The 16910-nt window shown below is 39.8% G+C and overlaps 1 protein-coding gene across 2 annotated transcripts; it reads left to right on the top strand.

Moving 5' to 3' along the window:
- Positions 1-389: 389 nt before the first annotated feature.
- On the top strand, positions 390-16592 carry SIK1 (salt inducible kinase 1). Of its 2 annotated transcripts, XM_089511937.1 has the most exons (14): positions 390-480; positions 2012-2243; positions 3330-3446; positions 5562-5625; positions 6722-6883; positions 7235-7359; positions 7489-7612; positions 8256-8479; positions 8986-9135; positions 9928-10050; positions 10321-10543; positions 11802-12077; positions 12432-12696; positions 13719-16592. In XM_089511937.1, the coding sequence occupies exons 2-14, from the start codon at positions 2091-2093 to the stop codon at positions 14122-14124; spliced, it is 2412 nt and encodes an 803-aa protein (XP_089368063.1). In that variant the 5' UTR covers positions 390-480; positions 2012-2090; the 3' UTR covers positions 14125-16592. The 2 variants fall into 2 exon arrangements, with proteins under 2 accessions (XP_089368063.1, XP_089368064.1); XM_089511938.1 differs by lacking the exon at positions 3330-3446.
- Positions 16593-16910: the final 318 nt, after the last annotated feature.

Raw genomic sequence — 16910 nt, forward strand, 5'->3', positions numbered from 1 at the left:
CTGCCTTTCCAGCAGGGAGCGCTCCAGGGGAATAACAAAGGGGTCACGTGGTGTAAGGAGGGAGGGAGGGAGGCTGCCTCTGGGCGCGCAAACGTCACGCTCCTCTTCCCCCTCCCTTCCCCGGTCTCCAGGGCGACGGATCCATCGGGGCGCGCGCGTCAGAGCCCGCTCGTCTCTTGGCAACGCCCGGACGGTTCCCTCCCTCGCCCCCTCCCCCCGCGGCTTCTCCTTCTCCTTCAGCCTCGCGCCCGGGCGCGCGTCGCTCTGGCGTCAAAGTGACGTCAATGTGTTCGAAGAGGGAGGGGGGAGAGAGGGAAGGAAGGAAGGAAGGAAGGAGGGCGGGCGGGCTCCCCGCGTGGCTCCTCAGTCCTCTTCGCACACACAGCGCGCGCCAGCAGCAACGCCAGCAGCAGCAGCAGCAGCAGCAGCAAGAGCCCTGCAGTCGGTTGCAAGCAAAGCAAGGAGGCAGTGGGAACCAAGGTACACCTCCGGAGCCTTCAGCCAGGGCTGGTTAAAGCGCTCTCAAACCGGATCATTCCCCCAGTGTGGATGCAACCTAAGGCGTCTTTCTTCATTTCCCTTCCTGCCTTCTTTCTTTTCTTTCCTTCCTTCCTTCCTTCTTCCTTGGGGACAAGAGCATCTATTCCAGGCTTCCCTTCCCCTGGGTTTGCCTTTTACCTTTTTTAGGAGTGACTGAGGGATTCCTTTCTCAATAAATTCCCTGAATGTGCGGGAGATATATATATATATATATATATATTAAAATATACTATACTCTCTCTCTCTCTATGTATATATATATGTTCAGGAACTCTCCTTTTTCCTTCTCTCCTTGGCTCTTCTATTCCTTTTGGAAGCAGCTGGAGGTGTGACTGTCTAGATCCCAGCTTAGAGCCCTGTTGCCTCTCCCCAATCTTCCCTGTCTTTAAATTGATTTTAATTTGTATTTATAGTGTTGGTATTTTAGTTTTAAACTAAGGGATGAGAGATATGTAATTTTACTTATGTATGTGTTATGTTTTTATTTATGAATCCTATTGTAACTCGCCTTGATCCTTCTAGAAAGACGGAATTTAAATAAAATCTATTATTATTATTATTATTATTATTATTATTAAGTATTTGAAGAGCAGTCATATTTGAGGAGGGATCAATCTTATTTTCTGCTGCTCCAGAGACTAGAACGCAGAACAATGGATGCAAACTATAGGAAAAGAGATTCCAGCTCAACATGAGGAGGAACTTCCTGACAGTCAGGGCTGTCTGACAGTGGAATATTCCCCCTTGAAAAGACTCCTTCCTTGTAGGATTTTAAACAGGAGCTGGATGGGGTGCTTTGACTGAGAGTTCCTGCATGGCAGGGGTTGGACTGTATGGCCCTTGAGGTCCCTTCCAACTCCATGATTCTGTGATTCTAGGCAAGAAAGTAGCATAGGTCCTTAAAAAGTTTAAATATCGTCCTGTTAGTCTGGAAAATCAGTAGGCAAAGGGATCTTGTAGCACCTTTGAGTCCAGCTAGGAGACTTGAATAGCTCCCAAAAGAGATTTGCACTCAGGACTTGGCTTAATACCTCTTAACTCCCATCCCACCCCCCACCCCCTTTTTATAGTTTTGGTGGCTCTTGAGTACTTTTTGTTCATCATCCTATGTCAAACCCCACAAAGACCGGCTTTTCAGCCTGTGCTGGGGAGAAGGGGTTTTTAGTTCCCTAAAACCAACCAAAACTTCCCACCTCGCTTTGTGTCACTTACTGCTAAGAAGTTACCTCTGGCAAAGTTTCATTCCTTGTCTTTGTTTGTGTAGTTAATCTGGGGCTCTTCCCCCTGGAAAGTCAGGAGAAAGGTGGGAGTATCAGAATGGATTGTGTTTTCTCTGCCTAAGTTCTCACTTCGGAGTGATTTGGAAAAGCATTGGCAAATCCAAATCACTTTGGAAGTGATAAAGCAGAAATGAGGGGAGGAGGAGAAGAAGAAAAAACCTTAGTGCGATCTTGCTTTTGTCTTTTTCTAGGTTCAAGTCTCGGGTCTTTGGAGAGGCATGCTTATGTAGACGCTTCTGAATAGTGTTTGCCACCTGCCAAAACCAAGCCATGGTGATCATGTCAGATTATACAACTGTCCCCACCTCAAGCCAAAGCCAGCAAAGGCCTCTTCGGGTTGGATTCTATGATATTGAGAGGACCTTGGGAAAAGGCAATTTCGCCGTGGTGAAACTGGCCAGACACAGAGTCACCAAAACGCAGGTGGGTGTGATGCTCTTTGCCTCGGTCGGTGTACAAAACGAAGTGCGAAGCCAAGTCAAAGGCTTTCATGGCCGGCATCCATAGTTTTTTTTGGGGGGGGGGGTTGGTCTATGTGGCCATGTTCTGGAAGAGTTTATTCCTGACGTTTCGCCAGCATCTGTGGCTGGCATCTAGAAGATGCCAGCCACAGATGCTGGCGAAACGTCAGGAATAAACTCTTCCAGAACATGGCCACATAGACCGAAAAAGCCACAAAAATCTACAAAGTGCAAAGCGTTGGGGCAGTTTTTGAGTTCCTCAAATCGAAATAAACTAATCTATCTTTAAGAGGGACTCCCTGGAGTGGCACAGAAAATCATCAAACTAGCACCAGCCGTTTTGAATTGGCAGCATTTCCGTTCCGAATTCATTTTGAAAGCACCGAGCGGTCTTTCGTTACTCCCAGATTCGTTGGTTTTGCTGACTTAATTGAAATAATCTATAACGTTATTTCGGTTAATCTTCATTTGCTGGTTTTTAAAGAACATAGTACGCTGTCGGCTTACATTACGCTTTTAGATCTTAAATGAGGTAGATAGGATCAAATAGCTGCAAATTTCATTGTTATCGTTTTAGACGGATATTGTCTGAAAACCTCATTGTTATATTTGGTAAATATCTGAATAGATGTGTAATTGAATCTGGACTAAACAAAGGATTACAGAATGGAGTGTCACAAGTATTAAATTAATGACTGGCACACTGATTCTTAAGCAGAGTTTATAAAGGAATAAGTACATTTGAACTGAGTTACATTTAATTCTGACTCTAAATATGTTTATAGTTATGCTGCATAAGTATTTGCTGGTAAGCAAACCCCAGGGATACCAGTAAAATTAACATTTAATAAATCAGTTTTCATGCTCCTTTTATTGGCATTGCTGTCTTGCCTGTAGTCATCTTGCAGAGGATGTATTGTCTTGTCTTAACCTTTCCTAAATGTGCTTAATTTTTCACTGCATTTATTTTTGTTTGCTCTAGTATATTGTTCAATAGTATAAGAACATATCTTATGAGTGTTCTGGATTTGTTTTCTTGAAACTGCAGGTGGCAATAAAAATAATAGACAAAACACGGTTAGATCCAAGCAATCTGGAGAAAATCTATAGAGAGGTTCAGATAATGAAGCTTTTGAATCACCCTCATATTATCAAGCTTTATCAGGTAAGAGATCAGTCCTGGCCGCTCTTTGCCTGCTAGACTTATCCTTAGAGCTTTGGTGGCTAATGATCTTAAAGTATACATTATTCTTTCACGAGAGGAATAAATTGTTATTTGAAATACAGAAGCAGAGACAAAGCAATGTTTAACATTTAGCAATATTACTATTTTGAGTCGAAAAAAGGTAGTTGCAAATAGAATGTTAGTGTTAATTGTCTAATGTTCTAGTCTTTCTGCACAGACAAGTATGACTTAAGTTCTTAATGCTTTCGCATGGTATTTCATTTGAAAATACTTTTACAGTCCTGTGCAGAAGTGTTCACAGTCAGAATCAAACCTTCATTTATAATGTTGTTGATCTAAATTGAGAAGTAAGGATGGTTAGGATCAGGCTGTCTTGTTTTTTTCTCCTTCAACAACTTCAAAAACTGCTATAGAACGCCTTGTAATTTATTCTAGTTCAGTCTTATTTTCAGCACATGCATTCCTTAAGAAAGAACTGTGTGTACTGTGTGGAAAATGAGATTGCGGACATCTGATGAGCAGAGTTGATTCTACACATACTAAATATCTTATCTAATTAGCATTTGGGGAATTCTTCTTAATCGTCTTAAACAGTACCATGTGGATTTAAGAGGAAGGTGGTGTGTGACATTTTGTCAAAGAAAGAGAAAAGGATAAATATGTGGATTTAAAGAATAGCAGTTCCAAAGTCCAATATAAAACCTTAATTGCCATCATAAGAAAGATTTCTTTTTCAGGAAAAGATTCAGGAAAAGCTTAACAAACAAAAGTAGAGCCAACAACACAGTTTTTTAGATGGAGGCATTATTTTTTACAAGCATACATCCTGCATTTACTTTTGTAATACATGTTTATGTTCATTTGTCACTTGTCTTCCCCACTTGTCAGTATAGGATGCATAGAGTCTTATATTTCATTTCCATCAGACACTGCACTGTGTATTAATATACACCTTTGAAAATGTCTTAAATCCTCTTATTGGTACATTTGAGTACTGTAGTTGTTTCAAGGAGCACAGTGTTTTTGGAATCCCCCCCTCATAAAAAAGCCTTCCTACTTTTTATTATACATTCCTGTTGACATTGTACTTGACACTCCCTTATGATGGAGTCTGAGCAGCATGAGTTAGGTGAAATACCAGTTTGCGGATGGAGGCATAGTGTTGACATAGATTCAGCAACAGTGTCTAATTTTAATCCAACTATCATCTTTCCCAGAACATTTAAAATGCCTTATTTCTTCCTGACACTATGCTAAATCTATGTTTTTTCACATTATATAGGATGAGTGCTCCTTTTTCAGCCTTTGATACTCATACTTCCTTACAGAATGTTAGAAATTATAGTTGAGAGAGAGAGAGAAATAATCTCGTGTGTGTGTTGTGTGAACCAGCATCTGTAGGATTAAAGAAGTATATTTCTCTTTGCTGGGTGTCTTATAGTTGTGATCTGATCTTCAGTGAAGAATAGAAGCCGTCCATGACAAATGTCTGAATTTTTTTTCCTTTCCAAGCTATGTGTTTTACTATATATTAAGCCATTTTCAAGTTATTCTAGAAATGGCTATGTCTTTGAGTAGTAAAATGATATGGAGATAGTGATTCACACTGCAGTATAGATGGATGTTGAGAAATACCTTTGCACAAACAGGAAGCTCTTAATGGATAAATAGGCATGTCTAGTATCGTGCTAAGTGAATAAGCCCATAGTGCCAAGTATCCCTGGGGTGTTTGGATAGCTCTTGTTTGTTTTCTATTATAGTTCACAATCTCTGCTTTTTAAACTAGGAAATGTTGTGTTCTATACAACATACGTTAAAATATGGTAGTCCTCTGTAATTAATGCACAGTAACAGAAGAATTAATATCATGTAATGACATGAACATAAAGCATCTTTCCATAAAAGTAAAGAAAGCATAGTCTTTCCTAAAATGGTATGTCTGTGGATTATGCAATGTGTTAAAGACATTGATGCCATGTTTTGATGTTACATATAAACATACCTTATCTTCAAAGGTAAATGGAATGCTTCAGACGCTCACATCTTTGACATGTTCTGTTTCTTTCTCTCTCTTCCCCCCCCCCCCCCAACCAGGTAATGGAGACAAAAGATATGCTTTACATTGTTACTGAATTTGCAAAAAATGGAGAAATGTTTGGTAAGTTCTCATTGTAGCACCTTTGCAGTAGATACGTGAGAAATGGGTGGGGAAAATGCATCTAACACTTTTAAATAAATAAGAACTCTGTTTACATAGGGTTGTTTAGATAACATGGGGTACACTCAGATTCAGATAAATGTGTCTTGGAAAGATACAGGGTATGTTTTAGATACAGTGGAACCTCGGGATACGAAATACCCGGGTTACGAATTTTTCGGGACCCGAAAAAAACCCATAGGAAATTATTGATCCGGGTTACGAAAGTTTTTTCGGGTCCCGAAAAAACTTTTGGTGCTTTTCGGCGCGATTTTACACCAAATCGCGGCTTTTCCCCATTAGCGGCTATGGGGATTCGGCTTGCGAAAGCCGTTCGGGTTACGAAAGCGGCCGCGGAACGAATTAATTTCGTAACCCGAGGCTCCACTGTATAATACATGGGTTATATTTGTTGTTTCCCTCCATGATAGAAGACTCTTTGTTTGAGCTCTTTCTTATATTTAAAATATAACCCTAGAACCCCCAGCCTTCATTGGACAGTGGTGGTCATGCTGGCTGGGGGATTCTGGGAGTTGTAGTCCATAAAAGTAACCTTCCTCACATCTGATTAGGAGAAAGTGGGTTAGTGATTTTCACAAATTCTCTCTTCTGTAGTCCCCTTCCCCAAGGCCACCCCCATGTGCTTCCAAGGGACAAGATATGGTGTTGCAGGGGACTGCAGAGGGAAGGGAGAAATCAATGAAAACTACCTCCCTGAGCCCAGCCTCATTGCTTCAATCCTTTACACCCACAAAGGTGTCTGCAGGATGAGAGAGCCTTTTGTTGTAGTGATGACACAACTGGATGTAGAACGATAATCTGAAAGATAGAAATTAATTTTTAACTAACTCAAGTTATGGTAATAGGGAGTAAATTTGTGGGTATTGTTTCTTATCAGGGTAAGAAGTTTAGGATTTGGATTCTAGTGCTCAAATGCTCTAAATTAAGGTAAAATGATCACAAAAACAGAGTGGGAGATGCTGCTTAGTAGTCTTGGAGAATGGGAAGTTTGTCTCAAATATTCAATTTTTGTCTTTCTTATTGTTATGCTTGGCAGATCATTTGACATCCCATGGGCACCTGAGTGAGAGTGAAGCTCGGAAGAAGTTCTGGCAGATTCTTTCAGCTGTTGAGTATTGCCACAGCCATCACATAGTGCACAGAGACCTCAAAACTGAGAACCTTCTGTTGGATGCCAACATGAACATCAAGCTTGCAGGTGAGAATTGTTGTGCAGGAGCAATACTATTAAAATTTACCAGCAATACTAGTAAAATATCATACCACTTCCTGAAGTCCATTTACTAGACACTTACTGTCTGATGCCTTGGAGGACAGAACTTTTTAAAATCTATGTTTTTGTGGAGCAGCGCACATGTTCTTAGCCAAGAAAGACTATTTATTCATGAAATACATGACCCATGTTTCTGCCAAAAAAAAAAAAAAGGCCTTGGAAGCAGATCTTAGGGTGATCAGTATTTGTAGTTTCTATTAAAATAAACCTGTTTGCTTTACCTATTGATGTATCTCAAGTAACAGATAATAACATTTGATTCATCATGCTTTACAGACTTCGGGTTTGGAAACTTCTATAAATCTGGTGAGCCTCTCTCTACCTGGTGTGGAAGCCCACCATATGCAGCTCCAGAAGTTTTTGAAGGAAAAGAATATGAAGGCCCTCATCTTGATATATGGGTAGGTCTAAATTCTATATTACTTATTATGTAATAGAGTTCTAAGATAATGATATTTAACAGACTTCATTGGCTGTTTTTCAGTTACTCTCATGTTATATCTCCCTCTGTTTTCTTTCTCAATTGACAGAGTCTTGGTGTGGTGCTGTATGTTCTTGTCTGTGGCTCTCTGCCATTTGATGGACCTAATTTGCCATCTCTAAGACAAAGAGTGCTTGAAGGACGATTTCGCATCCCCTACTTCATGTCCCAAGGTGTGTTTATTAATCCTTCTTAAAGAATCCATATCTCTTTCTTTTTAAAAACTTTTTTGTTTAGATGTTTAGGCATGTGAAACCCGTTTTCCAGGTAAGTAGCAGGCAGTAACTTATGAGGGCATAATAACTCCTCATTTTTGTGTTGATAATGTCCCTGGATTAGATTTTTCTCCCATAAATACAAAGGCATACCTGTATGAAAGGGAATAGCATTCTGGTTACAACAATGTTCAGAATTATTTATTTTTTTTAAAAACCTTAATAAAGGTGCACTGCATTTTTTTAAAAAGGTATGTTAATCCCAATTTCAGACATTAAAATTAGGACATTCTGTCAAAGATTGCAATATCATCTGTTGACAATAATATCCTGGCCAGCATCTTCTTTCTCAGACTTTGTAAAAGAAGCAGCAGGTTTTGTCAGTTCTGATGATGCACACCTAAAAGGTTTAAAATATTTTTGCCAGTGTGATGCAAATGTAAAGTAGTTGGGAAGCTGGATTTTCCTTGGATCATCAAGAAATGCCTCTTTTTCTTTATGGTTAGGGAGACTCAAACAGTATGAGCCAGTTTAACTTTAAAAGATGTGTCTTTAACATTGTGTTAAAATTCTGGTTTGTTTGTCTCTTAAAAAAAATCAGATTGTGAAACCCTTATTCGACGGATGCTGGTTGTGGATCCCACAAAACGAATCACCATTGCCCAAATAAAGCAGCACAAGTGGATGCAAGCAGACCCTTCTCTTCAGCAGCACCAGTCTTTGTCATTCTCCATGCAGAACTACAACTCTAACCTGGGAGACTACAATGAGCAGGTCCTTGGGATCATGCATACTCTTGGCATCGACCGGCAGAGAACAGTTGAGGTGAGCTTTTGAGTGTTTATGCAGGATCTAAATAGAATTGTCCCTCTTAATACCATCTTACTGACTGGTGTTGTCTCCTGGAAAGGGCAACATGTTTTGACAGATTTAGAATTAAGAAAAACTACATGAGGTGGCAGCAGTGATAAAAGATTGTCTGTTGTTCTGTAGAATTTTGTGTTATTTGGAAACTAAGGCAAAGTGCTGCTCAAAATGCAGTATTTTCATGATACTGGAACCGTGAGATTAATAAGTGCTTAGATCTTCTAATTCCATTTTTCTTTATCCCCAAAGCACCCACAGCTTGGTCTTATAGCATGGGGTTCACTTTGCATCTTACAACAGATGCATTCTATCTCCTTTAACTTAAATGCATTACTTGGCCATATCTCTGCTCACCTGCTGGGCTCTTTCTTTCACAGAAATTGTTCTAAGGTTTCAACCTTTAGAAAGGAAATGATGATCACTTTGTGTGAACTTATTCATGTTCTCTTTTCCATCTCCTCTAGTCTCTACAAAATAGCAGCTACAACCATTTTGCTGCCATTTATTATCTTCTCTTGGAGCGGCTCAAGGAGTATCGAAGCAATCAGTTGGCAAACCGGCCAACAAGCAGTCGTCAGCAAAGGCCAAGAAGCTCAGATTTCAGCAACACTGAGGTAAGATTATGTGCAGCTGATCATAATGGCACAAAACCTGTGTTCTTCTTTTTAGTATTTGCTTACTCTTCATGCAGTATATTCTGCTTCCAGCACAGTAATATATATGTTTGTGGCATGAAAGCAAGTTTCTCTCTCTCCCTCATCTTTGTTTTTTCTATGGCCAGAAATCATTTTCAGTAGGGGTGAAGTGGGGAGAGAAGGGAAATGGCTCTGCTGTGTTGGATTTCACTATTGGAAGGAAGCAAAGTTTAAATGAAAGTTAAATGAAAGTTCTGCAATATCTCAGAAGGATGTAACGTAAATTATACATATATTAAACAGTTTTCAACAGGAAAACTTAAGATTATTCGGTATAAGCACACTGAACTGCCAGGCATGAGCTGTAACCTGGCCTTGTACATAATGCTGCACTCTTATAGCGATGCTATTCCATTTTAACTGCTCTGGATGCCTCCTGTTGCATTCTGGGATTTGTAGTTAAGGGAGGAGCATTTAGAATTTTAAGCCAGTGAGCTCTTAGGCCTCACTGAACTACAAGCCTTAGGATGCAACAGGAGGCAGCTAGAGCAATAAAAGTGGAATAGCAGCTCTATAAGAGAATAGTGTGGTAAACATGGTTAATCTCCATGCTAATTTTGTCACATGTACAACTGAACTGTTTGCCTGTCTCTTTAAAGGCAAATTAATTAGTCTTTGGTTATTGCGCCATTACGGTGCAGCATTTCAGTTTTCTCCAGTTGCAAGAGCAATTGGTAATGGTTGTTCTTTGCATCCCTTTTTTGCCTTCAGTTACCTCAGGACGGTCTTGTCAGTGAGACACTGAGATCATCTCTGCTGTACCAGCAGCCTCAGAATCTGATTCAGTCACCTTTGCAGGTCGAAATGGATTGTGACATAAATAACCCTTTACAGGTTGGTACTTCTAGCATCTTGACTATGTTCGAATGGAACTGGGGGGAAGATGCATTCCTGAGGTTAGGAGAGACCAGGATGCATTTAAATATCAGTTCCATATTTGCTTTATGCTTTGATGTATAGTCATATGTAACTGCATAGGTCTTCTTGGGAAAATACCATAACAAGATCCAGACTACTCAGTCTGTTTTAATAAATTGGAGAATGGATGCTGGGAGGAAGCAGACAAGGGCACTCTATCACTTCCTGTATCTCTTGACCTTTCAGCCTATGTTCTTTCCTGTGGATCCGAACTTCAACAGTCTTTTTAGGAATCGCTCAATCTCTCCAAACAGTCTCCTGGAAACCACCATCAGTGAAGAAGTTCGGCAGGACAAGGAACTGGAAGAGGAGATTAAAGCCTTCAACCCAGTTCACCTCCCCATCAATACAAGTCGAAGACACACACTGGCTGAAGTCACCACTCATTTTTATCAATGTTCCCCACCATGTAAGTGCTGCAAGGGTAGGCCGCAGGGTATGGGTTAAAAGTGGAAGATTATTTTTTAAGCAACATGTTCTTAGTGCTGTTTTCAGTTAGGACTGTGCATGCCTTTCTTCCTCTCTGCTCTGTGAATTTATTCACATTGAACTCTTGAAATAGTTCAATTTGAAGCCAAACAGCAATTCATCTCAATGCACATTAAACATTCAGTTGTTGTACAGGATTTAAATATTTACCTCAACTATATCTTTAATGGGAAAATTCTGCTTACATTATTTACATTGTACTTTTTTAAAAAAATGTTTTATCAGATTGACTCCCCTGGCCTTCCCACCATCACACACATGCTAGGTTCATGTGATACAGTAGTATACATTGAGTGGAAGATAATGATATGAACATGATTGAGTAATCCCTATGATGAGCAAAACAATTAAATGTTTCCTGTCCAATGTATCATGCAACCTTTAAAACATATTTACCACCACCACCCATATGTGTTCCCTACTCTACAGCCAAACTTGAGTGAGTAAAATGTCAAGCTCTCTATGGGATCATTTTTTTAAAAAGGTATAGGTCTTAATAACATCAGCAAGACCTGATAGCAGTTTGGCCACCTCTGAAATTCTGGTTAACCATTTCTTTCATGTTTGTTACTGTTTTCCCATGCCCCCATTTCTCTGGAAATTATGACCTAAATCCTGTTGTCAAGTCATGACTAGAGTAGACCCACTGAATCAGTTGGATTTAACTATATGTTAATTCACCATTTGTAGATCTACTCCAGCTAGGACTAAGCAACAACATTCCAGCCCATGTGTTACAACTTTCTAATACAAGAATAAGGTTACCTGAACACTAGAAAGTTTTCTAAAAGAAGCAGCTTTTTGTGACTGAAGCCACAACTGATCAAAAAGCCTAATGGCACAAAGCAGTCTGCCTGGATCGTGTCCTTAACACCATACTGTAACCTGAATCAGGGCACATAAACAACAAAGCCTTCAGAATTCTTGCTTTTGATTATGCTAGAGCAAGGATCTCTTTAGCAATAACATCAACATAATAGTTATTCTACTCTTACAGTCTTTCGGATGGAATTGCAGTGAATCCTACAAGTTCCATATTGTTGGATTTTGATTGCAATGTTGTTGGAGGCTTGTGTTAGTGGCAGATTTTCTGTAGGTGGAGAGGCTATTTTTTTTTTGTTTACTTCCTGTACTCATTTCATAAATGTTCTCTTCTGCCCCATCTGCTCCTTTTGTAGGTATAGTCATTTCCTCTTCCACAAATGCTACAGAAGGAACCAGTTCTGACAGCTGCCTCACTTCCTCAACCAATGATGGCTCTGTGACTCTGAGCAACTGTTTGGAAGAGCAGATGATGCTTGGTCACCTAACCACAACCAGAGTTACATCATCGTTCCTGACTTCCCATTCAGACACACCAGTATTGCAAGCTCAGGGCTGTTTGGGTGGTGCTTCACTCTTGCCTGTCAGCTTCCAGGAAGGAAGGAGAGCCTCGGATACCTCACTAACACAAGGTAATTCTTTCCTTCCTTTATAAACTGTGCCATTCAATCCATTGACACCTATATCTACCTACTGAGTATTAACTACTATCTGGACACTTCCTTTTATTTTAAGTCTAGTACTCTCTCTCTCTGTGTGTGTGTGTTTGCAGACATGTAGATTTATATGTATACATGTGCATGCACACATATACACACAGAGAGACTGAAATGCAGAAAATGTAGATCTGAAGATCTGTTATGAAACTGCTGATTAAGATGGATTGGGAATGGATACAGTAGATCATTGTAGGGGCAGGGAATGTGTCCAAGGAAAAGGTTAACAGATAATGTAAGTGGATGTATAATTATTGTTGTTCTCTATAGGTTTGAAAGCATTTAGACAGCAGCTGCGGAAGAATGCTAGAGCCAAAGGTTTTCTTGGACTGAATAAAATCAAAGGGCTTGCTCGCCAGGTGTGCCAGTCCTCATCTGCTCGAATAGCAAGGAATACCATGGGCCCTTTCCAACACCCTCAGCAGAATACCTGCCTGTATGGCAGTGGTGGGAACAGTGGCAGTGGCGGAAACAGCAGTGGTGGAAGTAGCAGAGATAGTAGGAACTTGCTTGAAGAGGTGCTCCAGCAACAGAGGTGAGAGCGTGGTGCCTGGTACAAGAACTGCCCAGTGTAACACTAGCTTCTGTAACAATAGTTGCACGGCAGTCCTCTCTGACATTCACACTGGAAACATATGAACTGTTTATTTTCCTTTTAGTGACAGGAAGTGTGATCTGTTCCTTTCGAAAGCTATGATACATTGCAGTCTGTGAAACAGAGGATCCTCTTAAAATCTGACATAGCTAGGTTGTCTGAGAGCAATCTCCGTGTTGTTGTAGTAGTTACTAGCTGGATTTTAAAAATTCAGTGTCATAAGACCTATTCATATTATTTACAATTAAGCCTTTAAAAAGATTTCTTATATTGTATCCCTGTTGCACTGAAATAAAGATCTTGTGCAGATGTTGAAGCAGTATGCTTGATAGGATATTCTGATGGTTTCAATCAGCTCTGCTTGAACTCACCATTTGCTGATTCATGCAATATAGGGTGATTCAAAATGAATGTTGCCATAATAAAGCTGATCTTATTTGATTTTGCACCATTCTGCTTGAATCACCCTGTTTTTTCCAAGGATGTCTACACGTGTTGCATTTAATGTGCATAGTCTCAAATCCAAGGAACGTGTATATGTTGATTTTGTAACTTATTTATTGTGTAAACAGAGTATATACATGCAAGGGTATATATATGCTAGGGTATATGTATTCATGGTACAAAATTTAGGTTGAACTTGTGAACTGGAAATGGGGCAAGGCAAGTGCACCCTAGAAGATTAGCTGAACCAATATGATCCTGGTCCCCCACCACAAAACATACAGTGGGAGAGTAAGCAGTTAGGAACATTTTATTTTCAGAAAAGTTGCATCTTTTAAGAGAGGTTAAGTCTTAGTCAACTAGATAGATATGTGTGTTTGACCACATCTGCTGTCATGAGTTACAGTGACAAATACGTCTGATACCAAGTGTGAGGGAGGGAGCATGTTATGTGAGAACATCTATTTGGAATCTTATTAAAAATTGACAACGTCTTCATTCTACTTTCTTCTATTCAGAATGCTCCAGTTACAGCATAACCAGCCAGCCTGTCACCAGCCTTCTCAGGTGTCTCAGTCGCACACCATCCCTTTGTCTGACACTGCAGGCAGCAAAGCATCCAATTCTCTCCGCCTGTCCGAACCGCAAAGTGAGAACTCTTTTGAATTGGCCTTTCATAACACTCAGTTTCTTCAGCCTCACCTTTTTGGGGTCAGTGTCTCTCCAGTAAATTCAGCTGCTCACCTTCTAGACACCCGCCTGCACATCAGCAGCAATATGTCTCCAGTTGCCTCCATGTGTTCTCAGCAGAATGGCTTTGCCATGCCGTCACACAGCTATAATGCAGTTACTTTGCAGCATGGGGACTGTGAAATGGAGGACCTTACTGCTACCCAGATGGGGAAATTTGTCCTAGTGAAATGAGAATTACTTTCCCTGTTCTCTTGCTCCACACATCTCTTTCAAGAGAGAGTGCTGCTGCTCTCAATAAGATCTGCAGATGGGTGGTTTTATTTTACTTTATTTTGCAACAGCAAATAACTTTCAAAAGCAATAACATGTTTGAAATATGTGAAGAGGCCATTTGGCTTAGTAAAGCTCATAACTTTATAGAACTGAAAAAAGCAATACTTACGTCTTTTGGCTTCAACTATTCTTGCACTGAACAAATAGAAGAAAATGAAAGGAAAAACTTCTCTCTTTTTTGAAAGAAAATAATGACAGGGAATGGGGGGAAGGGTCAGGGAGAACATTTGTGGTACTGTATTAAGGTTGGGTTGATACAGCTCTGCTGTTATGCAAAACTGACAGCTAGCGGTAGTTGTAGCACAGCAGGGAATGGCTTTTCGAAGAAGGGACCAGAGCTGCCCTATTAACAATATTTCTAAGGATTTGTGAAGATGATGATTACCTCTTTCTTGAAACAAACAAACAAACAAAGAAACAAAAACTCTTGGCACCCCTTCCAAATCAAATACACTCTTTATGCATAGGTAGAAGAATAATGATAAAAGCATTGTCATTCATTTTTTTCATTCATATGAAAGGAACTAATACCTCTCTGATTTTTTTCCTTCTCCCCTACTGAAACATACCTTAAGAGAAAACTGTGAACTTTTTGCTTTACTGTCTCAGTGGTAGGAGCTAAGAATAGTTTTCAATCATTAGAAACAATTAATTTACCCCCTGGGGATTTTGTTCACAGACTTCAAATTGCTTTCATGTTGCTTCTTGCAGGGTGGGGTAAAGAAACAATAGGAATATTTTATGAATCAGCTTGGGGTTGTTCAAATAATTCTGCAGAAGTAAGTGGAAGTAGAATTGTGAGAGGTCTTTGTCTTGGAAAGTCTTTTAAACATTCTGCTTTTACTTCCTTTCTGTTCTTCCCTTGCACCCAACAAAAGCCGAAGTGTTTGTCCGTGGGGCCTGGTATACCTTACTGCTATACTTATTTATTGCCGCTGCTAATGAGGTTTTATGCATTTCACTATCAGGGTCCAAGCTGAACTGACTCACTGGGAAATGTGCAATAGTTATGACAATTATACTGACAGTTGAAAGGAACAGCATAGCACAAAGTGATATTCTTTAGAAGTCATTTTTTGAACAAACTCCAGTGAGACAAATAGCACAATTTCTGGGTTTTGTTATTTTGCATTCTGATTAGGGTTATTTTTTTATTGTAGGAAATTTTATATGTGTTTTTAATACTCTGTGTGTGTTGTGCACGTGCATATAGGATTTGAAAGACAATAGACACTACTAGTTAGGTTTCAAAATAAGCTTTTTAAAAGAAGATTTCCTGGCATTTGCTCCTTCTGGCCAGAACTGGTTTCTTTTCATATTAATGGAAGCCATGTTTGCGTATTACAGGGAGAGGGGAGTATGGTGTCTCCTCCTAGTCAGCTGGCTGAAGAGATGAGATTACATGCAAGAAGCAGGTGAACAAGTAGTGAGTCAGCTTGGCCCAAAATTACTGTTCAGATGTTTTTGAAACAGCTTCATTCTATCTAACACTTCAAGGACCCATTTCTCTAAATGTAACCCGGGTGCCTTCAGGTTACTACTGCTTTGTGCAACCTGCAGTATTATATATGTAAAAAACAAAACAAAACTATTTTTTTAAACAAATAAGCCAAAGACTGGTGGGTAGGAGGGGAGAGGGTGGGGAGGGAGCTAACTTTATACGGCTCTTCTGTGGCTCTTCAACTTCTTTGTCTCTGTACAGTATCTGTGTTGATGTGTCTTCTGCTTTCTGCTATTCCTGTGTGTTCTAAGATCTTCAAGGTGAAGGGAAAGTGCTCTGTCCAACCATACCTCTGACTGGGGACTCCTCAGCCCAGAGAGGGAACACCACTCTCATGCTAACTCACAAAATGGCTTGGTGTGCGGTTTGTGGTGGTGACAAATAAAGCAAGAGCCTCCCAAAGCAGCAACTGTTGCCTTCATTTTAATAAAAAGTAGCACATGTTCTTTAAAGAACAACCTATTTTTCTTTTCTCTTTTTTCCCCCCTTTGGCCATAGATCAAGAAGCCACAATAACAATATTTTTGCCCTAAGCAATGATAAGCACTTTACTGTACTGCCCCAACACACACACTTTTGCTATAGAAAATGCTTTGAAACTGTTCTGAAGTAGGAAAGGTCATTTTCAACATTTCAGGGTTTGTGTCTCCTTTTTTTTTCTTGTAGTGCTCTTGACAGTACTGTTTTGCAGACTGCAATGCAATAGATTATTTAAAGACACTATGTGATTGGTTTAATTAAAATGTATAGTTTTTATTTTTTATCATGACTGAAGATCATGTTATTTCTTATGTTAAAATGAGAGATGTACATCAAAATGATTAGTTGTGTTTTATTTAATATTTAAATAAAAAGTTTTAAAGTATTTTGTCTCAACGTGTGGTTCCATTTTCATTTCAAAACCAGTATGTCTAATATATGTTGGCAGGTATTTTAACTACAAGGTTGTGCAGAGGAAAGCAGGACCATACTAGTCCTCCAGCATGTAAACATCCCATTCCCTGACAAACCCTTGCAAAGTACATACATCACAAGTGGTCTTGCCAATATTTTTGGACTGGAACCCCTATGGTACGCCACATATTATGTTGTCTAATGATTGGAAATGTGAGCCAAAATGGACAATGACAGCTGCCCACCCCTAATTTACATAAACACAATACCTTTATTAGCCAGCCAAAAT

Source organism: Sceloporus occidentalis, unplaced genomic scaffold (assembly GCF_023333645.1).
Source record: "Sceloporus occidentalis isolate IW3139 unplaced genomic scaffold, rSceOcc1.0.p SCAF_2, whole genome shotgun sequence".
Lineage (NCBI taxonomy): Eukaryota > Metazoa > Chordata > Lepidosauria > Squamata > Phrynosomatidae > Sceloporus > Sceloporus occidentalis.